Raw genomic sequence first — 24,912 nt, forward strand, 5'->3', positions numbered from 1 at the left:
TTACTGCTCTAAAGGTTGCTTTGCACTGGAAAAGCGGGAGTAGGAGAAGGTATCATCATTCCAACCTTTGGCTCTATAACCATGCCCTGCTTGACATGCCAAACCCTTGTGGGCAGTTTCAATAAAAAGAAAGATAAAAAAGATGGAAGCTTACAAAGTTTATTTAGGCAATAAGGCACCCAGGTATGTTTGTCCCCACAGAAGCAGAATGGGATTTTTCATTCAACATAAGCACAAATACCAACAGTTGTCGAGATCACATAACCTGAACAAGCTTGATTACACCAGGAAACAATTTCTAGACTTGGGTTGCTTGCAGTCTGCACAGCATCTGTTGATTCATCATTCACCCTCATTTGATTGCACAAAGTTTCTGGGGAGTTTATACAATGTCCATTGTTTGTTGGGCATTCATTCTGATTTCTTTGTGAAGAGATTATACCACATTGCATCAAGTAATTGTTACCCCACATTTGCCAGGGCATTTTCCCATCACTTTCCTTACCACAAGAAGTCCAATTTTGGAGGGAAGCAGGTTTGTTGCATAAGAGTGCCAAATGCTCTTTAACAGCACAACCTGAATTTGCTGTGTGTGATTGAATCCCACCTGCAAAACAGCAGGAGTCTAGAAGTGGCCTTGGAAGTAGAATATCTTACCTATGGCCATACCAACACATTTCTGCACATTCTGCTACCAATGTTATCATAATAAAGGGTTGTAATTCACACCATAATCCCCATGATATGCACTCCACTTCTTACTTGGATTTTTTTGCACACAAATGCTGGTATCTCACTAAAGAGGGCCAGGTTTGTCCATGGGCAGTAGTCTTGTGCTGTTTCTCGTCCTGCACATTATCACAGCTTTTGTTTTTCATAAGCAGAGCCTTTTCCTTTACATTCTTCTAAACAAACTTGAAAATGATGAAATTGTCATTGCATTTGTGCATCTAGGGTGCTTCCAGATGGGTGCTTATTGTGGGATGGGTGCTCCTCATGCAGTTTTTTGCACAATGTCATCAGCATTGGTATCAAAATGCCACACCATATTACACACACACACACCTACCTCATTTAATCTACATTTACCCATACTGGGGAAAATAAAAAAAAACCCACCCTGCTGACAACAACCCATTTGTGAAATCTCAACAGCCCATTTACAGTATTAAGCCCCTTCACTCACCTAGAGCAAGACTAAATGTCACATACAAAAAAGAGGCGCCATCAAGCACAGAATCCCTTTCTGTACTCTGCAATATGTAGCACAATCTACCCAGGATTCTCACATTGTTATGCCGTGTGCTTCCTGCCCCCACCAGTGAATGATGTGAAGCAAGGCGAGGCACAACGTAATGACACCTGGATACAGGACAAGTTGCACTAGATGTTGGTGGGAGGGCAGGCAGCTCACACAGCGCTATATTCACGTTGATCCAAGGTGCATAATGTGAAGATTAGTACAGGACTATGAGTGACATCAGAGATGGAGAACCTGCAGTCTTCTGGCAGCCCCCGCCAGCATGGCCAATGGTCAAGGGTTATGGGAGGTGGAGTACAATAATATCTGGAGGACCACAGGTTTCCTTTGCTCTACAGGATTTCTAGTAATTTTAATTCTTTTATTGTTTATTTATTCATTAAATTGGGTAGTTGCTGTTCTTTCTTTCTGTTTTTTTTGCTGGTCGTTTTTCTTCACAAAAAGTGAACCCAATAAAAAAAGTTAAAACCAAATTAAAACAAAACAATCCCCCCCACACACATAACTATAACAGTGGTGGAACAACCCACCCCTTAAAAGAGACTATAGCATCAAGAGCCCTCCAAAAGCTCTCCAAAATTAGAAGCCAACATTTATCTAGAATGAGTGTCTTCCTGGGGTCTTTCTCCTCCTTCGATTAGACTCTTTATCACTTAGGAACATTACAGGGAGTGGGTTTTCACATTGCATAAGGGTAATAAAACTTGTTGAGAAACTTCTGAAAATGGCCACTGGATTGGGCTGATGGGGGTTGTAGTTCAAAAAAGTAACTTTTCCAAGCTCTAAGCCAAGGCATAGTAAAGTTCAAGCCAAGTGATTCAGTCTTGGCTAAGTTATAGGCAAGAGGCCATAACATTAAAAATGTATTCATCTCTTTATTATTTGATTTATATCCCTCCCTTCCTCTCAGCAGGGGCCCAGGGCGGCAAACATGTGAAGCAATATTATTAACAGGCTTTACTACTGGTACCCCTACATACTCAATGAATTTAGATTCATGCTTCATTTAAAAGATGTTATAACAAGGCCCATAATCAAATTAACTCACTCCCTAAAAGGATAGTACAGTAGTACAATTTGTCTCCATCCTCTAAGAAAGAATTATTATAGGCTAGCTTTGGGAAGTGCTTCATAAAGTGGCATCACATCCTTTAACGAGCTATTATTGTCCAATGCTTCATATTCTGAAAAGACAGCTAATCTTACACACCTCAACAGCTATAGAAGATAATGCAGATCACATATTACAGACATTTAAGATGCACAATGGAATTCTTCTTTGCATGCACCCTGTAGCTTTCATCAGTCAGCAATTATTAAACAAGGCAGTGTCACATTCTGAGGATGTTGTCTGAATACTGAGCTATCACACATGCCACTGCAGAGCACAAGGTTTCCTAAATAAAGGCCAAGGACAAAACCAGCAATGGAGATTCATTTTATCATAGAGCTCACTTGAAATAAAGTGGATCAACTTGAAATTCACACTTTGGTCTCGTGCACAGGCACAAATAGCAAAATGCAGCTGTCCAGTGGCAGACAATCCTAGGGGGCGGACACAGGAAAACATGACCAAAGGACTCAAGGCAAGTTCTACAACAGTCAGCCTTCCCCAACCCAGTGCCGTCCAGGTGTTTTGAGCTCCAATTCTCATCAGCCCCAGCTAGGGTTGCCAGATCAGAAGCATCCCAAACCCTGAGATTTCAGGGGTAGGCCCTAGTGATGTCATGGGATGGGCCCTAGTGATGTCATTAAGCATGATACATTAAGCATCAACCACAGTTGCTTGGAACATACAATTCAGACAAAAAAATTTCTCTGATTGGAAATGAAGATAGAAATCTTACCTATAAGATGGAGCCAGGGTAGTGTTGAGCCTCGGCTCTCCCTGAAGGAGCAGGGAAGGGAGAGGCATGAGTTTCAGGCGCCTCAGCTGCCAGAAGGCGCAGAAGACCAAGGAGTTGTTGAGTCTGCTCGGGGCCTTGGGGAGGGCAGTGAACTTGAACTCCAGCCAATTCCCACGGGTGGCGTGAGCTCCATAGAGGAGAGTGCGCCACCCCCAGTTGTTCCCGATGGCCCATCAGGGGACGCCCCAGAGGTTGTACCAACTCCTCCCTTGCCAATCAGTTCCCAGGATGCTTCCAGTGTGACGCCACCTCCTGACCTCGAGCCTGCAGCCCAAGAGCAGGTGTCTTCCGATGAGCCATTGGAAACATGCCCCCCCCGCCTCGTGCCCGCCACCATAAGAAACGGACAGGGCAGAGACAGGATTTCCGAAGGAGTCAGAGATTACGATCGAAAACGTTCCCTATATAAGCTGGCCTCTCAAAGAGGGGAGTCGCTGAGTCAACTTCCTTCACACGCCGCAGAACATGTCTAGAGTGTAGTTAGGGGTTTCTAGTGAATAAGGCAGGTTTCTATATGAAGCGCAATGTCCTAGATGTATCCATTACTCTAATAAAGCAAGATTTAATTGCACCCACGTCCCCGTCTCGTGGTTCCAGCTCTGGACAGGACAGGTAGGGAACATTTAATCTAGCCTACCTGCTTCTGGCAAGAAGTATTTAAGTGCCCTCAGGCGAGGCCAGTCCAGTCACCAGAAGGCTATTATAGGAAGAAAGGAGCCTAGTGTTGTGGAAATGTTAGATGGGAGCACTCAGGAGTAAAGATGGATGCCCCTGAAGGCTGCCATTCTAAACACACTAAGGGACTAAGCCCCATAGAACTCAATAGGACTTACTTCTGAGTAGATATAGTTTGGATTGTGCTGTTGGTAAAGCTTGACTAGGGATGCAAAGATATCCATATTTAAGTATGGTTGGCAACCCCCTGCCTGGAATGCCCTGCCCCTATCTTTTAACATGGCTGCTCCCAATCTCTTTACAGATTTGACCCATCACTTCAAAAAATGTCTTAGAAATGAGCAAGAGTAAAAAGATTCTCTACCCTATTCTGTCTACCCTGTGGGCTGCTATAAACTCACTTTGACAGCCAACTCAGCCAGTCAGCCAAGGACACAGAAATCCCCATGCAGCACAACCTGATCCGGAGGCTGTGGTTAATGCAGAATGCTATGGCACTGTTGGGTATGGAAATATTAGTGATTTGATATAAAGTAGATATCGGTTTATTTCCTGGTGACCTGACCCCAACATTCCAGTGGCTCAATGAATAAAAGCCTAATTATACTGGAGATGTGTTCCCCTCCCCATTTCCTTATGCATATCTATACTTTATGTCTCACATGATGTTACCAACTGTATCACAAAAGAATGCCTATGCTTCATCTGCATGGTCATAAACCTTGACACGCATACTCTTACAATTGTAGAAGATGTAACCTGAGCGTTATTCTTAGTTTAATGATCCCACTTGTAACCAAACTCCCCTGCTCCTATCTATCCTTTGTTCCTTTGACTCTGAGTGCTTATCTCAAGGTCGTATAAACTATGCAAGCCTATGTCTGAAGAAGGCAAAATGTTCCTGGCTTTGTTATCCTAAGCACCCCATTTTCCATATCTAAGATGTTACTTTGTCTAGCTATGTTTTTCTATACTTTATGACGTCTGCTCCCCATTTTTGTAACCACTGGGGAAACTATATAATCTACTGCTTTTCAATAAACGGGGTTCCCACTTCTGAAAGGCTACTTGCTGGCAGGTCTTGGGACCCCTTTGCAAAGGTAATATTGTGTGTTATTTCCTGGCCTCTGGCAATAGGTTCTTGCTCTCAACTCCGCACCTTCCTGGGTGTATGTGAGCTGAGTAGACAGTGACAGCTTGCGTGTTGGGTTTGGACCTAACAGCACGATTGCTGACATGAATGAGACCCTATCAACACATAATACCTCTGCTCTGAAATCGGCACTGGTTGCCGATTTGCTACCAGGCCAAGCTCAAAGTGTGCTTTGCATGTTATGAGTGCCACATAGTACTTGTTCTGTTCTTGTAAGAAATCAGTCCTTTAGTGTGGCAGCACCTACACTTTGGAACTCCCTGCCTATTGACATTAGGCAGATGCCTTCATTGTACTCTTTTTCAGTACCTGCTAAAAACATTTTTGTTTAGGCAAGCCTATCCAGGCACGTAGAAACTATTGTGTTTTTTATCTGTTTTTAACTCATTGTTGGTTTTATTATTTTGAATGTTTTTAAATACCTGTCTTTAACTGTTTTTGCAAATAATTCTATTGTTCTAATACCTTCTGTAAACCACTTTGAGATTTTTTACAATAAAGTGGTATATAAATGTTGTAAATAAAATACATAAATTTTGGAGTCACTGTGGCCCTTGAGTCTCTTCCCACTTTTAGGAACAAAGTACTCAGGCCATTTGGTACCAGCTAGCTCAGTACTGATGACATGGACTAGCATTGGCTCTCCAGGATTCCAGGCAATAGTCTTTTCCAGAAATTGAATTTTGGACCTTTGCATGCAAGGCATATGCCCTATCTGCCCCTCAGAGTGAAAACAACAGAGGGAAACCATGACCACCTCAAGGAAGAAGGGCACACTTAAAATGTAGAGGAAATAATAATCTACAACCATAGTGAGAAATCAAATACTTATTGGGACACAGTATGAAGAAATATTTATATAAGCATGACTGTCAAAGATGTTTATTATTCACACAACCTGTAAAGATATTTATAGTGCAATCCGATGTTTGTTTACTCAGAAGCAAATCCCAATGTATTCAATGGGGTTTATTCAAACAGGGAAGAGTACAGAGAACTGCAACCTCAAGGGACAAGGAACTTCATTCACCCAACCCAAAGTTCAGGATCATGCCACTTTAAGCTGTTTTGCAACTGTTTATACTTGTTTTTATGGTTATTGGATTTTAAAGGGATTTATTTCTTATTGTAAGCTGCCTTGGTTTCCAGTCACCAACCCTACCTGTTGGGAAGACTCCATATGCACATACACACTGCAGATGTAAAAATACATACACCCCATATAATAGTTTATTGTCAAACCAGTTGGTCATTGCAGAACATTTTCTTAAAAATCAGTATTAGTTTCCTACATAATAAAAACTGTGATACCTAAGTAAGCCCTACCTAATTGCTTTAAAAAATAGGATTGGAGGAGGTGAGAAAGATTTACGACACAAAGACAATTCTTTGCTATGTTCACTCAAAAGTCCCATTAATTTACAGCACAATCCTAACTATGTCTACTGCCTATAACCTGAAGATAACTGGGGGATGCAGGATTCCAACCAACCTTCGTTTGCTGTTGTGCAATGCCAGGTCTGTGGTACAGAAAACATCTTGCATCCATGATACGATCTTGGATGAATCTGCAGACCTGGCATGTATAATGGAGACCTGGTTGGACAAAGCCTCAGCACCTATTCTAGAGGCAATGTGCCCGCCAGGTTTCCGTTATGCACATCAGCCGAGGGAAGGAAGGCGGGGAGGGGGAGTGGCTGTCATCTATCGGGAGTCTTTGGTCTTTGCCATGTCTCCTCTCCATGGGACCAAGTTTGTTGACTGCATGTACTGGAGGCTGGGCCCGAAGGGCAGTTTAGGGATCCTGCTCGTGTACCGCCCACCTCGCTGCGTGGCAAAATCCCTGGCTGAGGTGCTAGAGGTGGTCTCGGGTGTTCGTATGATGTCCCCAGAATTGTTGGTGGTGGGTGACTTCAACGTGCACGCCGAGACCACTCTCAATGGAGCCCCTCGGGATTTCCTGGAAACCATGACTTCCTGGGAACTGCACCTTAGTAATACTGAGCCCACCCATGTAGCCGGTCATGCTCTCGACCTTGTATTTGTCCTGGGGGAGGAGAAAAGTGCTCTGAAGTTAGGGACTATTACCTCTACCCCTGTGTCATGGTCAGATCACCATCTGGTAAACGTAGATTTCTCGATGCCACACACCCTCTGCAAAGGCACAGGACCTATTAGAATGGTCCGCCCCAGGCGTCTGATGGATCCAGAAGGATTCCTGATTGCGCTAGGGGAATCGGAACCTGCTGAAGGTCACTCAGTCAAAACCCTGGTGATGGACTGGAATACAAAGATCACCAGGACATTAGACCAAGTGGCCCCGAAACGTCCTCTCCCCCTGGAAAGATCCCAGACAGCACCATGGTATGCACCACGGTTGCGTGCTCTGAGACAGGAGGTGAGACGACTAGAGCGCCGGTGGCGTAAGTCCCGCTCTGAAGATGCCCGGACACAAGTTAGAGCAGCAGTAGCTGCCTATCATGTGGCAATAAAGGCAACAAAGAAAGATTACTTTGCTGCCTCTATTGCATCAGCAGAATGCTGTCCCAGGAGGTTGTTCCAAGTGGTCCGAAGCCTGGTCGGTCCAGTTGCTCAGGAACCCTTGGAATACTCAAAGGCCTCCTGTGACAATTTAGCAAAGCATTTTGCTGATAAAATCGAACATCTAAGAAGCTCGATTTCGCATACCGTGAATGCAGATAGTGGACCAGTGTTGACCAGTCATAATGTGATCCAATGGGATCGTTTTTGGCCTCTTCCTTCTGAGGATGTGGACAAGGTGCTGTCAACTGTGAAACCTACCACCTGTCTCCTTGATCCATGCCCGTCATGGCTCTTGATGAGCTGTAAAGAGAAATTGGGCGAAGGGATCAAGGCGGTGGTAAATGCATCCTTGAATGAGGGTGTATTGCCATTAGCCCTCAAGGAGGCAATTATAAAGCCCATCTTGAAAAAGCCCTCCTTGGATCCCCAAGATTTAAACAACTTCCGCCCAATTTCAAATCTACCATTCTTGGGCAAGGTCATTGAGCGAGTGGTGGCCAATCAGCTGTCAGCGCACTTGGATGAAACAGATTATTTAGATCCATACCAATTGGGTTTCAGAACTGGACATGGAACTGAAACAGCCTTGGTCGCTCTGGTGGATGATTTGAGGAGGGCATTAGATAGGGGAGAATCCACCTTTCTTGTCCTCCTAGATCTCTCAGCGGCTTTTGATACCGTCAACCACGGTATTTTGCTGGATCGTCTGGAGGGATTAGGAATAGGAGGCACAGTATTAAACTGGTTCCGTTCCTTTCTCTCCGATAGGCACCAGCAGGTGGCATTGGGAGATGAGGTTTCAGACCCTTGGCCCCTCAATTGCGGTGTGCCACAGGGCTCTATCCTTTCTCCCATGCTATTTAACATCTATGTAAAACCGCTGGGAGCTATCATCAGGAGGTTTGGGCTGCAGTGCCACCAATATGCGGATGACACTCAGCTCTACCTCTCATTTAAGTCCTCACCAGCGTCGGCTGTGGAGACCATGTCCAAGTGTCTGGAATCCGTGAGTGGATGGATGGGAAGAAACAGGCTAAAGCTGAATCCTGATAAAACTGAGGTACTGCTCGTGGGAGACAAGGGGGGGTTGGGAAACATCGACCTGGTATTTAATGGGGTAAAATTGCCCCTGAAGGACCAGGTCCGCAGCCTCGGGGTGATCCTTGATTCCAACCTGTCCATGGAGGCTCAGGTTTCATCGGTGTGCCGGGCAGCTTGGGGTCAATTGTGTCTCATACGAAGACTGCAACCCTACCTTCCTGTCCACCAGCTCCCACTCGTAGTACACGCTCTGGTCACCTCTCGTTTAGACTACTGCAATGCGCTCTACGTGGGGTTGCCCTTGAAAACAGTCCGGAAATTACAGCTGGTACAAAATACGGCGGCTCGTCTACTTACGAACACCCGCCGTTATGATCATATTACCCCAGTGCTGTACAATCTACACTGGCTTCCAGTTATTTTCTGGGCTCAATTCAAGGTGTTGGTATTAACCTATAAATCCCTGTACGGTTTCGGCCCAGTATACCTGATGGAGCGCCTCCAACGTCATAAATTGTGCCGCCCTACAAGATCTGCCACTCAGAGCCTCCTCTCAGTCCCGTCAACTAAAGTGATTGGGTTGGTGAGGACTCGGGAGAGGGCCTTCTCTGTGGTGGCCCCCACGATTTGGAACTCCCTCCCAATAGATCTTCGACGTGCCCCTTCCTTATATATATTTCGCAGAGGCCTGAAGACTTGGCTTTTCCATCAGGCCTTTATGAACTTGAGACTTCTAAGGTGAACTAGCTTCAGAATTGTATTACTGACAACTCTACTAAATATTGTAATTTTGCATTGTGCTGTACTGGTTATATTGTTTTTATTGTATCATATTTTACTGTGTATTTTATCATGCTTTATTGTACGCCGCCTAGAGTGGCCATTGGCCAGATAGGCGGCCTATAAATTAAAGTTTATTATTATTATTTACTCAAAAGTAAGTCCTACTGAATTCAATGGAGTTCACTCTGGGCATGTGGGATTAATATTGCAGCTTTACTCCCAGAAAAGCGAGTATTGGATTAAAGCTTCATATTGGGAAGGTTTTCAAAACACTGCCCTCTTCAATAGCCGAGGAAAATTTAAACTTGTTTGACTCCTGCACACAACCCCCTGAAAGCTATATACTTACTCAATTTATAAGATTTTCAGATAAATGGGAAAAAACAACTATTTTCTGGAATTGCAATGTGGTTTAGGCACTGCCTGGAGGTCAACAAATCACAACCCTGACTTCATTTATTGGCTACAAACCTAAAAGGGCTGGGTTAGAGCAGCCTGCTACGAGCTGATTTAACAGAAGTTGTGGGGGCTGACATTTTGGTGTATATCTGGTGAACCAGACCACCTAGAAACTTTTTTTAAAAATTAAAGCGGAGAGTCCGGAGATTAAGGTGACTCACCCGGAGACCCAGAGAGGACCCCCAAAATCCAGAGACTTTGGGCAAAACCTGGACACCTGGCAACCCTAGCTCCAGCTAGTATAGCTAATGGCTAGCGATGATGAGAACTGTATTCCAAAACATCTGGAAGGGGGTACCAGACTGGGGAAGGTTGAACTTGATACTGCCTGAGGTTGCTGTGTTTGGTAGTAGCCACATGTTTTTCTGTAACATTTAGTTGTATGTTGAAAAGCAGAAAAAGTATGAGGGGAAGAGGCACAAGCCTGGTGGAAAGGTTGTAGGAAGCTTAGTAGCCAATTTTTTTAAAAAAAGTAGGTGGGGAAATAGGACCCTGGGAGCAGAAGGAGATTTTTGCTGTTGATAAGGAGAGAGAGTAGGCAGATGAGTTAGAGAAGCAGGAGACCAGTGGAAATGCTGAAGGGGGCTCTAGGACTAAGGAGTAGGTTAGCATTAGGGATCTAGGGAGGCAGGCTAGAAATAGTAACCAAGTTGTTCGGTCTCTAACTGCAGTTCTCTACTACTAAATAATCTGAGATGGTTGAAGACTGTCATGCAAATTAATATAAAGCCTGCAATAGTATTTCCCACAAGAAAGCAAGTATTGAATTAAAATGAGCAGCACTTATTGATAAAGTGTTGTGAGACATTGACTGATGGAGTCAGTACCACAATCCCTGGCACTTGCCACACGTTTCCGATTTTCATTCAAAGGGAGATGGCCCAGGAAATGCTGGATTTACTTTCATCCTTTGGGATCTAGGATAATGAACCAACAGTAAAGAACATGATTAGTTTGGAAGAGGTCATTGCTAAGGCTTGTTCCTGAATAGCCTTATGAGGCAGCTGCTGGAGGCAGAAAAGATTCACGGTGTCATGACAGACAACATAGTGGAAGACTGATGGCTCTGACACACGGAGTACAATCTGTTGGGAAGTTCTCCTGTGAAAATGTCAATAAGACATGCAGGAATTGTGCAAGAGCACTGCCCTGCAGAGCCCCATTAATTTCAATGGAGCTCATGAAGGAGAACTTTCCAGCGGATGGTGCTGTATGTTAATTACGTAAGAAGAGAAGGGAGAATGTCATTGGTATTTCTACCTCAGGCACCAAAAAGCTTGGTCTGGCTTTGCTAATACTCGAGAAGTTTGGATGGACAGATCTGTCTATATCCAGGTTCGTTTCCCTTTTACATTTGTTCCCCACACCCCGCTGTCCATTCCACTCAGTCCATTAAAAAAAACCTGTGTGAGCATGTGCACACCCACACTTTTTCTTACTTACAATTCTGTAAAGTGGCCAGAGAGCTGCCATTTAACTTTCCCAGCTTCTTTCCCCCCTTTTCTTTCTTGATGCGGCTAGAAAATGCAATTATTGCTGTGAGCCTTGAAAACAGGACTGAAAACGCCCCTTGAACCCTGGCAGTGAAGGCATGCGATGTTGCCCCAGCCTTCCTAGGGACTTTGTATGGGGGGAAAACATGGAAGCACAATGGCCCCGGAGGAGTGGATCAGGCCAGTTCAGTCCAAAAGGGACAAGGAACTATAAAACCCAACCTTTGCAGGTATGTTGGCCTGTTGGTTCTGGATCTTGGAGAAAACCCTTGAAATAGAAACAATTGGGTAACCTATACAACAATATCCATATCTCCAGATGTATCAATGAGTGTAAATACATTCTTAGAAGAAGATAGGTCAGTGTATGGTGATGTATAGACACACCAGTGACAGGTTTCAGCTATACATATATTGACCACTGATGACAACCTTTATAGGGCATTTGGTCTACAGCACAATTGACAGAGCTCCAGTGGCCAGAGTAGTTTAACAGTCAGCCTCTCTTCTGGGGATTGTAGCTCTGTGATGGGAATAGGGCATCTCCTAGCAACTCTCAGAAACTACACTTCCCAGGATTCTTTGGGGGAAGCTATGACTAAAGTGAAACAAAGGTCTGGTGTGGATATGGTCGGGGACAGCTTTGGTTTAAATTTGGGTGGGAGACTACATGTGCCTGCTGTAGAATAAAAAAGGTGGGGGAAACCCTGAAAAATGATACTGTTCACAATGTTTTCCTTTCGGAAAGGAAAGGGGCTTTTCCTCTGCCCAGTGCCCACCCACCCAATCTCCTCCCCTCCCCTTCCTCCCTTCCCCCTATCTCCCCCCTCCCTGCCCATCCCCCAGGTCAGTTTTATCCTAGGAATGATTGTACAGGAGTAAATCCCATTGAACTCAATAAGCATGAAAATGATCAAACCTGCCCTCCTCTCCTCCTTCCTCTTGACCCTCCCCTCCCCCTTTCCTCCTTCCCTCTCCTCTCCCATGGTCAGTTTTACCTATCCTAAGCATGATTGCACAGGAGTAAATCCCATTGAATGCAATAAGCATGGAAATGATCAGACCTGCCTTTCCCCTCCCCCTCTCTCCTCTCCATCCCCTCCCCTCTACTTTTTCCTCCTCCCCTGCCCACTCCAGCCCTCCCTCCCTCCCTCTTCTCCTCCCACATGGTCTGTTTCACCTATCCTAAGCATGATTGCACAGGAGTAAATCCCACTGAACTCAATAAGCATGCAAACAATCAATCCATTCTCAGCAACTTTACATAGGATCCCATTTCTTACCCCCTGGATAAAAAAGCAGAGAAATTCACTAACATGCATTATTGGCTCCTTTAAGGCCTCTGTGCAAATTCACTAATAGGCAAAGCACCTTGCAGTTTAAGAACATACCTATAGCCAACAGATATTTCTATCAAACTTTAAAAAGCAGGGGAATTGGGCAGCTATAGTGAATGCACCAGAGGAGCAGGAGATCTGACCTCCTCCCTAAGATATTGTACTGCCCTACAAATTTGTCAAAATGCAAACACATTTTAGTTGGTCTTTCACAGTCTAATCCACTTCCTGTGTAGCTTGGAAGAATTTGGTAACATATGCCTCTGAGCATACAGTCCACGGACCACAGTTTAGGAACTCCTGATTTAGACTTAAATATACTATTACAAACTAGTGACAAATTAACTATATCTCTCTATCTATGTAAATACACACATACACAATTCACGTATTGCAGTTATGACAAAGTGCTAGCACTTGTGCCGTTATATGTCATGTTTCTTCTTAACGGACCTCACATTTTATCATTATTTATTAAATGTATATCCGACCCTTCCTTCCAAAGGAAACCAATAGGATTTTGGCTGTCCTAGTGAGGGAAAGGCAAGTAAGAACAGATTAACTTAGCATGTGTTTTTAAATTGCTTTTTAAAAAATGTGTTTTTAAATTTGTATATTTGTTTTTAATGTTTTTAATTGTTGTAAACAGCCCAGAGAGCTTCGGCTATGGGGCAGTAGACACATGCAATAAATAAACAAATAAATAAACTTGTGTATCACTTTGTCAGATTGTTGTTGCTGTTATGTGCCTTCACGTCGACTACGACTTATGACGACCCCATGAATCAGGGACCTCCAACAGCATCTGTCATGATCCACCCTGTTCAGATCCTACAAGTTCAGGTCTGTGGCTTCCTTTATGGAATCAATCCATCTCTTGTTTGGCCTTCCTCTTTTTCTACTCCCTTCTCTTTTTCCCAGCATTATGGTCTTTTCTAGTGAATCATGTCTGCTCATGATGTGTCCAAACTATAACCTCAGTTTCATCATTTTAGCTTCTAGTGACAGTTCTTTTAATTTGTTCTAACACCCAATTATTTGTCTTTTTCACAGTCTATGGCATGTGCAAAGCTCTCCTCCAGCACCACATTTCAAATGAGTTGGTTTTTCTCTTATCCGACTTTTTCACTGTCCAACTTTCACATCCATACACAGAGATTCGGAATACCATGGTCTGAATGATCCTGACTTTGGTGTTCAGTGATACATCTGTGCATCTGAGGACCTTTTCTAGTTCTCTCATAGCTGCCCTCCCCAGTCCTAGCTTCTTCTGATTTCTTGACTATTGTCTCCATTTTGGTTAATGACAGTGCTGAGGTATTGATATAATCCTTGACAAGTTCAATGCCCTCATTGTCAACTTTAAAGTTACAGAAATCTTCTGTTGTCAGGAAGCATAGAGTAGATGGAGACAACTTCAGCTTCTTGGAATCTGCGTAACACTAAAGAACTGCAAATTGCCCTTAAAGGCAAGATCATAGTCGAGAGTCCACAGTACAAGGCTAAGAAAACAGTAAGAGTGAAGATCAATGTAATCCTAAACCCTCTGATGTGATAGCACAGGAGGGAGGGGTAGGATGGCGTGCTCTGCCATGATGGAGGGCTCAGCTTATTGTGGGTAGTTAGTAAGGTCCTGCAAGCAGTAGGAAGCAGAAAGTTCTGAAGTGGGGCACTGCAGTGTGAGGCACTAGCAGTTTTGGATCTACTGAATCAGAAGTCCCGTGGATGCCCTGATGTGCCCAACCCTTGGGCCCTTCAGTTGTGCCAGCCAGGAGCTCACACAGCAAAAACTGAGGGGGAAAACCCCTTGACCTTCTATCCTGGCTTTGCTCTGCCTGAGAAGGAGGGATCCCCAGGAGGACCTCACGTTTCTATGCAGCCCCATAGGGCAGTCCTGCAGGCATCAGTGAGTGAACTGGAGTTCTCCATTAACAAACTCTTGGGCGGGGGGAGTTGCCTTTCCATCACTAGAAGAAAAAATCACACTTGTTCTTTTTCTGCAAGGAAACACTTAAGAATGAATTACTTCAAAGCAGTCAAACATTCCTGGGAGGGTCAGAGGATCTCTAACCCAGTCTTTGTCTTGTGCTTACGGCACTATATGGACATTGCCCTTCCAAAGGATGCTTTGGCAATGACCTCCAAATCAATTGTGTAGTGATTCTCTCATATATATGTACTGTGATTGGCCTAGATGATTTTCTCTGCTGATGACTGATAGAGCACTCAGAGTGAAATCAGCAGAAGGTATCTCTGTACTGAAAAAAAAACCTCCTGATACTGTACACTGATACAACCTAGTATCTTTCACACCAAGGTGGACCTTCCCCAGCAAAAGTTCCCTAAAAGAGAAGAGTTTGGCCATCTATGGTTCAAAACAGTTGATTTCTGGGCCGGGCCATTTGAGTACATCCCTTTTACATCTAGTTTATGTTTTCCTTCTGGAGCACTGGCCTCCGGCAGAAAGATGATAGCGTAAGATCTTGGGACCAGCAGAGAAGAATATTATGTGTTGTCTGACTGCCACTCTGTTCTTGGATAGACAACATATATTATGCATAGGTAGTAGTTATGGGCTCATAGAATACCCTATGTATTGCCTAGAGCAGCCTTTCCCAACCAGTGTGCCTCCAGATGTTGTTGGACCACAACTCCCATCAGCCTCAGCCATTGGTAATGCTGGCTGAGGCTGATGGGAGTTATGGTCCTACAACATCTGGAGGCACACTGGTTGGGAAAGGCTGGCCTAGAGTATTAGAGAAAAGTTCAGTACATGGAACCACATACGCTAAATGGATTGGACATAAAGACTCTAAAGATGGCAAGGCCCCTGGGGTGGCTAAATATACTAGAGATTACACCTGCCTCTTTCTTTAAAGCAGTGGTTCCAACCTTTATGAGCATGGGACCCCCTTTATAAGCTGGAAAAAAATTGTGACCCCCTCCCCCCAGGGAGGCAGGCTGGCTGCCAAGAAGGCAGGAGGAAAGCAGCCTTTCTTTGCAGGCTTGCTTCTTTTTGCTTCACAAAAAGCCCTCTCCTCTCATTCTAAGTAAGGGTGTTGCCAGTAGCGGCAGTGCAAGGAGACGGGAATCAGTGATAGTAATCCCCTCTTCTTCCTGGTAGCTCCACCCACAGCCTCCTTTGGCATCTGCCATGTATTTTATAGGCAGATGCCTGCCCTTAGTGCGCCTGAAAGATGCTCTGCCGCTTCAGCAAAAGGCCTTCCCTCTCGTTTGGAGCAAGGGGGAGGTGTCATCTGCAGCGGAAAGCAGACAGTGTAGAGGGAGTGAAGACTTTTTAAAAAAAATTAAATAATTCATTTCTTTACTGTTCACGGCCCCCTCTGGATTACTTTGCGGCCCCCCTGGGGGTCCCAGCTCCCAGGTTGGAAACCACTGCTTTAAAGTATATAACTGAGCAAGTTATGTCCCCATGCCTTTCAGTAGAAAGTCAAGGAGAGCTGAACTACTTCAGAGACTTCCCAAGCACTTGTTCTGTCCCAGGGAGTGGTTCCAACCGGGGGATAGCATTCTAGCCCAAATGGGGGCATGTGGTAGGCACTGAGGGCTCATCCAGACGACTGCAAAATGTGTGACACACCCGCTATGTGTGTTCATTATTTTTCGGTCGTCCAAATGACGTCTCGCACTGTTACGCATTTTCGCGGGTTAAATCCGCCCCTTGCAATACCAGCAAAAATGCGATCTGCTGTTTAAAATCGGGAATCATCCACTGTGCCTTCAGGAGGTAGGATGCAATACCACGGACTTTACAGCTGATGGGTGGTTCTTGGGCGTTTCCCCTTGCCCCTTCTCCTCATTCCAGCCAATCACGTATCTGCACTTGTGCGCATGTGCGAGAATAAGCCCGGGAAAATTGAACCAATCATCGCAATGGTGGGGTGTTGGGGGGGGTCTGCAACTAATGCGCAGATGCATTTTATTTTTTGCCAGCCTGCAAACTGGGCAGCTGCTCTGGGTGAGATCTGCAATGCACAGCAAGCCAGAAAGGGGCTGCTGGTCGGTTTCACGCCTGCCTCAAGAAAGCGTTGTCAATTTCATTCTGCTTGCTGGGGGTTTTGTTTCAAATCATTTCGCCGCGGGAAGGAAAGGGAGAAGGGGGGGGTGACACGTTTCTTGCTTTTTTGGAGAAATAAGTGCAATTGCCAGCATGTGTATCTCCTTAAATATCCATAAAGGCAGAAAAGCATACATTCGTTTAAGTGTAATGTCGGTTTCATGCCTGCATCTGGAAAGCTCTGTCAACCATAGAGACTGGAGAACCATAGAGCAAGAAACATGTCACCCCCCCTCCTTCTCCCTTTCCTTTCCGCAGCGTAATGATTTGAAATAAAAACCCCAGCCAGTAGAATGAAATTGACAAAGCTTTCCAGAGGCAGGCGTGAAACCGACCAGCAGCCCCTTTCTTGTTTGTATTTGCGATATTACACTTAAACGAATGTATGCTTTTCTGCCTTTATGGATATTTACAGCCATATTGTGCTTCGTTGCAAAGGGAGAGAGGAGCATATGTCATTTTTTTGCTGACCAATTGGTTGATGGGGGAGGTTTTAGAGGCGGAGCTTGGAAAAAGCGAAAAGAATGTAGGGGTCTTACCGCTGTGGGTGCAGGTGCAAAAAAATCATCTTTTTTAATTGGGAAAGAGCGAACTAAAAGGCAAAGTGAGGACTATCAGATGACAAACCAAATATGGGAACCGTGGATTATCCCGCTCCATTTGGATAAGCCCTGAGTCTAGGGTGTCAGCACACCAGATCTTGTACCACTAGTCCTAGTTTGGGATCCAGGAAGCAAAGCCAGGTCCATCAAAGGTCAGGTTCCAGAGGGCAAGGACAAGCAACGCCAAGGGGGGGGTCAGGCAAAGCAGAGATCAAGGTCCAAAAGGAAAGCAAGGCATACTTCTGGGGCTGAGTCATGCCTCAAATAGTGTGGTCTAGAATTGGAACTATCTGAAGCTGAAGGCAAGGCACAGGAAGCTATGGTAAAACCAGAAGATGGGGATAGAGAGATATGGAATATGGAGACTGCAGACATCCAAGACCTGATGGAGACTTCACAGAGTGTACATATGTACAGGATCTCCACATTTAGCATCAATCTCTAGTATATATTTTCCTTGGAGATAGTGGAGAAATTGAGAAGATTACTAATTATGCATTTCCTCCATGGTTTGTTTATCGCAAAGATAATGTATGTCAGTATGAATCTACTGACCTATTGGTGAATTTAGAATGAGGAGCTGTCTTGGGAATTTCTCACCAGCATGAACAAGTGTCCTGAGAGACTATTTGTTCCTTTTCTGTGTACATATACACAGAAAAAGTTAGAGGCATCTCTGCCCCCATACGTGGGGTTCTGGCATTACACAGCATCACCCAGGAGGTTTACTGATCCTGTTGGATCGCACCAAAGATGCCTATGGGAAGCTCACAAGCAGGACCTGAGTACATGTGTTTTTTCTCAGAGAAGCTGCATCATTATCACACATGGTCTTGGCAGGTGGATCTGGAGTCTCTGAAGTTAAATCAGATCCTTATGTTCATCAAAAAAAGTATTACTGTCCTGAGATGAAGAGCTCAGCTGCTCTTTGTTTATCTCCACAAAGCTAGAGGAAGGCAGATTTGGTTTGGCTCAGTGAACTCAGTGCTCAAGCATTTTAATTGAAACTATATATATTGAGACTATAGCCCAAGCGAAAAACTGGTGAAAGTTTTGGAAGGCAACAGGTATTGAGGATGTGGCCTACAGCTGATTTGTAAAGACACTTGTGGCTTAGAGAGACTGAAATGACTAGGTCCTCCACCCATAGTAACACTGAGGTGGAAGCCAGATTTTTTTATTGTGATCAATCAATCATCCCGCCCTTCCTCCCAGCAGGAGTGAGGTCTATTGCCTCATGAGACCTGCATAGAATACCCTGAGACCAGAAGATGTTAAGTCCTGCTTTTTCATGAAAGAATAACCAATTTTTGATCCTGACAGCCTTTTCCCACCAGACAAGGAAGAAATAGGCACCAGTTATGTAGAAACTGATAGAGGCAAAAACGTTTACCATCTCAGTGAACTGGTCATCACAGGCCATTCTAACTCGTTCAGGAGTCAAGGGACTTTTCAGCACAAAGTCTGCAGACAATTCTCTTTCCTTCCTTGAAGCAGCCACTGCATCCCATATTGCAAAAAAAACAGAGCACCCCAAGAAAAGTGCCGCTTCACCAAGACCCTGCCAAAAACAGAGAAAAAAAGCAGTGAATGTATGCTGAAGGTAGCAGATATTTCACATCATAAACTGTGCAGGGAGCATCACCGTCGGCACATGACATGAGTTTGTTTTCTGTGAGAGGAAGACCCAACATCAGACATCTTCTTAAAAGCATCATAGCAGCAGCCTCTGTGCAGTCACTTGGAAGTGTGCTGGGCTAGCAGGCAGACCTCACATGGAGGCACTATCTGTATGAACCAACCCCTTCACGGGGCTGATGTGAGATGTTACAGGCACCTACATGATGCCTGTGATAAATAATACACTCCTTTTCCTCCCTGTGCCCAGGCCTGGCTCCAGGTTTGAATGGAGGCCCTCACTATGAGGCCTCCATTTCAGCATGTGGTGAGTTACAGTCTCATCCTCTCCTCTTGCTCTAAGGACACACTTGCAGTTATTCTGGTTTCAGTGCGTCTCCACCTCTGCGTTGTGAATTCAGGGACACACGGCATCAGTCAAACTGGTAGTTTTGAGATCAGATGCATTTTCCCTTCAAGCCAGCTTCACACCAAGTTCAAAACTGGTCGATCAGCCTGTTGCGACTCCAAGGTGTGTTCAATGGAAACCCTTTGCTATGGGTGGTCCTAAAAGCTCTGACATCAGCAGTGGGGCTGGGTGTATTCCAATCAAACAATAAAGATGTGTAGAGCTGGATGCAGATTCATTTCAAGCCACTCCCAGACAAAACAGTCTTGCTGCTTTTTGAGGAACTAGCCTGCACGTAGCCATATTTATCTCTACTAGCTGCAAGGAGAGGGGAGGGACTGCCTTACTGAGGAGCAGGAGGGGTGGTGGTGACGGTGGCAGCAGTACCAGCGCTCATTGAATGAGTATTGGGTGGCCACCACTGTAATTGCCCACAATGTGCACAGAGGCCTTTACACCTGATGCTCAACAGAGGAGCTGTGGAGAAGGGGAACACAGGACAGCTGCGTCACAAGCAGTGGGTCTGGGGCAGCCTTCCTGAGAATCTTGACTGCAAACAGTGGGCCATATTGGAGCCACTTTTAATGTATTCTCTGTGGGGGTTTTTTTTAATGACAGCATGAACTCATATCTGCATGTGTCCACATGCCATTTTTTAAAAACCTAAAAGAGGTGAAAATAAACAATGTGAGGCTACAACTCTTGCAAGCTTGTCCAAGAAGATGTCACAAAACTGGATGAAACACTCTTGGGGCTATAACCATGTGGGTGTAAGCCAACCACAGCTATGAACATTTAAACTCTGTTTATTTCAATGGCACTTATGCGGGAATGATTGTGGGATGGATTACAGCCCCATCTTTAATAATACGGTAAGACGTTATTCAGAGTTGAAATGGCTTATTAGTTCAGTGGCTTATTCATATCATTTCCATTCCCCCCAAAATCTGTGGTTTTTACTTCAGTACTGTGGTTCACTAAGGTTTAACAGGAGAGAAAAGAACTGCACCTTGGCTTTAACGTTCTTACCTTTGATGAGTAGATAGCTGTTGTGTTTTCAGAAGATGCCAGCAAGGAAACATTGAATTGTTCTGGAATGTCACAAACTGCAGGGATTTTATACTGATTTGGGCCCCGTGTGTAGAGGACCCCCTCCGGGGAGTATTTGAGTTCCTCCATTGTGTAAAGTCCAAGACCCTGAACAAAGGCACCTTCAATCTGACAAGAGGAAGCGTAGCTCACAGTGAGATTTTTACATACTTTTCTGTGCAATACAAATTAACAGCTCTAACCACTCTATATGGAAGCAATGCTTGCTTTAAAATTAATATTTTTCACTATTATTAAAAATGAACATGAAAAGCATAAAATTAAACATAAACAATATGATAGAACTGAAACAGAATGATACACATTACTATTAACGTTGTAATTAGACTTCCAGAATTCTATACAGAATTGCCATGCTTTCACAAATTTTTCTATTCTTTATGTTCCTTCTTTTAGGGCTTATCCTTATGGGAGCATAACTTTGTGCTGAAGACTCTGTTTTTACTTCTGTTTTCTGTTTGCACCATCCACCGTAAGGGCTCAATGCCAGCTGCAAACGCAGTGTTTTCTATTCACGCTGAGGGGAAGGATCAATCATGCAGTTTCCTAATGACCATGCTCTCTAATTTAACATTTCCACTTTCTCTGGTTACCTAGCAACCGAGCATGCTCAGTTTGTTTTACCAGTTAGTTTCATTTAAAAAACAACCTGGAAGTGCAATTATTTGTATTTCACTGGTCCAATACAGCTGAAATACATATCTTTGTTTGAGCAGTGTTATGCTTTTGCACATAAGCGGGGAAAAAAGAAAATAAAGGCACCATCTGCAGCAACATAAAAATGCCTGCAGAACAGGAGAAACACAAGAAACAAAATGAAAGAAGGGAAGAGGAGGGAGTGGGCGTGGAGAGGGGAACGATTGACACACCCACCTAAAAGCATCAGAGCACAGCGTCTGCAAGCACTAGAGATACGGAGCGAAGACATTTTTCCTTCCCTTTTCATATTATCAGAGGATTGGGTTAGTACGGATTTACAGGGGGCAAACTGTGTGATAGCTTGTTTGCCAGTAATGTCATGTCAACCATGCGAATTAAAAGGGGATGTGAGTAGCACCAGACAGACAGTAACCCCCCCCATGCAGATAAGCCCTTAATTTCACCATCTAATTAAGCTTAAATATTTTTGCAATATGCTACATCTTAAGTATCCATTTCTATATTCCTGGGTTTTGGATCCTTCATTGGGCAGGTGATTAGACCTCTCAAATCTCTTCCAACTCTATGGTTCTAACTGGAGCAATTTTAGCAACTAAGGTTCTAGCTGCTATCATAGGAAGCTGCCTTCTACCACATCAAACCCTTGGTCCCTCTAGCTTGTCTACCCTGGTGGAGGTGGTTGTTGTTAATTAAATTTATATCCTGCCCTTCCTCCCAGCAGGAGCCCAGGGTGGCCAACAAAAACACTAAAAACATCTTTAAAACATCTTAAAAACAAACATCTTTTTAAAAAAAATCTAAAAACAGTTGTACCATAGATGTAGACTGAGATACTGTCTCTACTTAAAAGGCATGTTGAAAGAGGAAAGTCTTCAATAGGTGCCAAAAAGACAACAGAGATTGTGCCTAATATTTAAGGGGAGTGAATTCCAAAAGGTAGGTGCCAGAACGAACCTCCTGATGATATGGTATTTGCAGGAGGCCCTCACCTGCAGAATGCAGTGAACTACTGGGTATATAAGGGGTAAGACGATCTTTCAGGTATCCTGATCCCAGGCTGTACAGGCATACCCTGCTTTAACGTTCGCAATGGGACCGGACAGTATACTTTAAGCGATAATATTTATTTATTTATTTATTTATTAAATTTATATACCGCCTGACTAGCAATAGCTCTCTGGGCGGTGAACATAAAATAGCATAAAAATACAATGAATAACAAAATAATACTAAAATACAATCATCAATCCAATACAATAAACATTTTTAAAAGTAAATCAGTGTAACTTAAAATGCTTCAGAGAATAGGAAGGTTTTGACCTGGCGCCGGAAGGAGAGCAGAGTCGGCGCCAGGCGTACTTCCTCGGGGAGACTGTACTTCCTCAGGGGCCACCACTGAGAAGGCCCTAGATCTTGTCATCACCCTCTGGGCCTCCCTGTGAGTTGGAACCCGGAGGAGGGCCTTCATAGCAGAACGTACTGCATGGGCTGGTTCATATCGGAAGAGGCGTTCCGCAAGGTATAGTTGTCCTGCACCGTATAAGGCTTTATAGGTTAATACCAACACTTTGAATCTAGCCCGGAAACATACTGGCAACCAGTGCAAGCTGGCCAGAACAGGTGTTATATGCTCGGACCGCTTGGTCCTTGTCAGCAATCTGGCCGCCGCATTTTGCACTAGTTGTAGCTTCCGAACTGTCTTCAAAGGTAGCCCTACGTAAAGCGCATTACAGTAATCCAAAAGTGAGGTTACCAGAGCATGTACCACTGATGTAAGGTCCTCTTTACTCAAATAGGGACGTAGCTGGGCTACCAACCGAAGTTGGTAAAACGCATTCCTAACCACCGAGGCTTAATAAACTTTAAGTGAAGCAATTGTCTTCACTTGTACTGCACGTAATCACCACTAGATGGCAGTGGCATCACTCCAATAAAGGGCACGTTATTGCGAAGCGCGTGAACGTTAAGCCGGGTATGGGGACATATGGAGCATGCACGTTATAGCGAGGCGACGTTAAGTGAAGGGACGTTAAGCGGGGTATGCCTGTATATGGCTTTATACATCAAAACCAGCACCTTGAACCTAGCCCAGTACCTAGTGGGCAGCCAGTGTCAGTTGGCAGCAGTTCTCCAGGGTTTCAGACAGGGGACATTTCCAGCCCTATCACTGGAGGCTTAGGTGGCCTTGGTGGCTAGGAGTGCCTATTTCCAGTTCCAGCTGGTTCGCCAGCTATGTCCCCTTTTGGACAGAGATGACTTGGCCACAGTACTCCATGCTCTGGTAACTTCCAGAGTGGATCATTGCAATGTGCTCTGTGTGAGGCTGTCCCTGAAGACAACTTGGAAACTTCAACTGGTCCAAAATGCAGCAGCCAGATTACTGGCTGGGGTTCTCTGTAGAACTCCTATAACCCATTTTTAAAACAGCTGCATTGGCTGCTAGTTAGTTTTTGGACCAATTCAAGGTGCCAACATTAGCATTTAAAGCCCTAACAGACTTGGGTCCCAAATATCTGAAAGACCACCTTCTTCCCTACAGACCTACTCGGGTGTTGAGATCAGCAGAGGCGGCCTTCTTGTACTGAAGTTCCACTGTGCTCAGAAGCCCAAGGGCGGGCATCCTTTGTGGTGGCTCCTAGATTGAAGAATTCCCTCCCTGCAGAGGTGTGTGTGGCACTTTCATTATACAGTTTCCACTGTATGCTGAAGATGCACCTGCTTACCCTGGCCTTTGACACCTAAGATATATGTTTTTAAGACCCATCATATTTCTGTGACTGTAATTTTTTTAAACTAACCTGACTTGGGACCTGCTGGTGAAGGGCAGGTAAGAAATCAAATAAATCATATATGATACCTGGAGATGCCAGGGGGATTGAACCTGGGACTTTTTGCATACAAAGCAGATTCTATACCACTGAGCTCTGGCCCTTCACCTAAATTACTGCCCTTTCAATACTTTAACAGATTGTCAAATATCTCACTCCCCACATAGGTTGCATCCTGCTTCAACTCTTTTTTTAATCCCAACACGTCTTTGCTGCTGAGTACTCCAACCACATAGAAACCAGCAGGGGTTAGATTGCATATCCGACAATTATGTGTAACAGAACTATATATTAAATATATTCATTCAGGTTATTAGTATTTATTACATTTTAATCCTGCCCTTCCTCTCCCAAAGGAGTTGTGTGGGAAGGGTTCAGTACCACCCATATATTATTTTATAATAACTCTCATACAGGCTGGAGTGGAAAGATGGCGGCGATACCTTTAGCCACTTCATATCGGCTCATGTAAGAACCTGACTTATTACTTTTTCCCCCTACAGCTCCTATTTGAAAGAGTGTACTAATCAAAGTAATACCCAACTCTTTGTCTGCCAAATTTTTTATTTAAAGCTCTTCCAAAGCATTTTAGAAGCTCCCGGAGAGAACTCTTGATTTATGTTCTTCCTTCCTGTAGTCGCTTTGCCATAAAGCTTATCTCACAAGATAAAATCCTCGGCGTCTTATTACTCCCCTGTGAATTCCTGAGAGAGGTTTAGCCTCATTAGAATTCCAACTTTTAAATAGAACTAAAAGCAAACTTAAAAAAAAAAAAAGAAGACATCAAGCTCTTGTCTTTTCTCCACCGCCACGTTTACCAAATGGTCCTAACAAGGCAAAGATGTAGAGCCCTGGCGGATAGCCAGCAACTGCAGTCCTATCCAACACCACAACGAGCTCACCAGGCGAAAATCACTTCGTTTTTTCCACAAGACTCTGTCTCTGATATGCAAGA

At 44.3% G+C, this 24,912-nt stretch overlaps 1 protein-coding gene across 1 annotated transcript in view; it reads right to left on the bottom strand.

Moving 5' to 3' along the window:
* Nucleotides 1-145: 145 nt before the first annotated feature.
* The window catches only part of LOC133376272 (aldehyde oxidase 1-like), a 107,157-nt gene continuing 82,390 nt past the window's right edge, over nucleotides 146-24,912 (bottom strand). The window contains exons 33-35 of the mRNA XM_061608058.1: nucleotides 20,389-20,577; nucleotides 18,727-18,894; nucleotides 146-10,740 (exon numbers count right to left, since the gene is read on the bottom strand). Of these exons, the coding sequence (XP_061464042.1) occupies nucleotides 10,690-10,740; nucleotides 18,727-18,894; nucleotides 20,389-20,577 (408 nt within the window). The 3' untranslated portion in view covers nucleotides 146-10,689. The remainder of the gene's footprint in view (nucleotides 10,741-18,726; nucleotides 18,895-20,388; nucleotides 20,578-24,912) is intronic.

This window comes from Rhineura floridana, chromosome 2 (assembly GCF_030035675.1).
Source record: "Rhineura floridana isolate rRhiFlo1 chromosome 2, rRhiFlo1.hap2, whole genome shotgun sequence".
Lineage (NCBI taxonomy): Eukaryota > Metazoa > Chordata > Lepidosauria > Squamata > Rhineuridae > Rhineura > Rhineura floridana.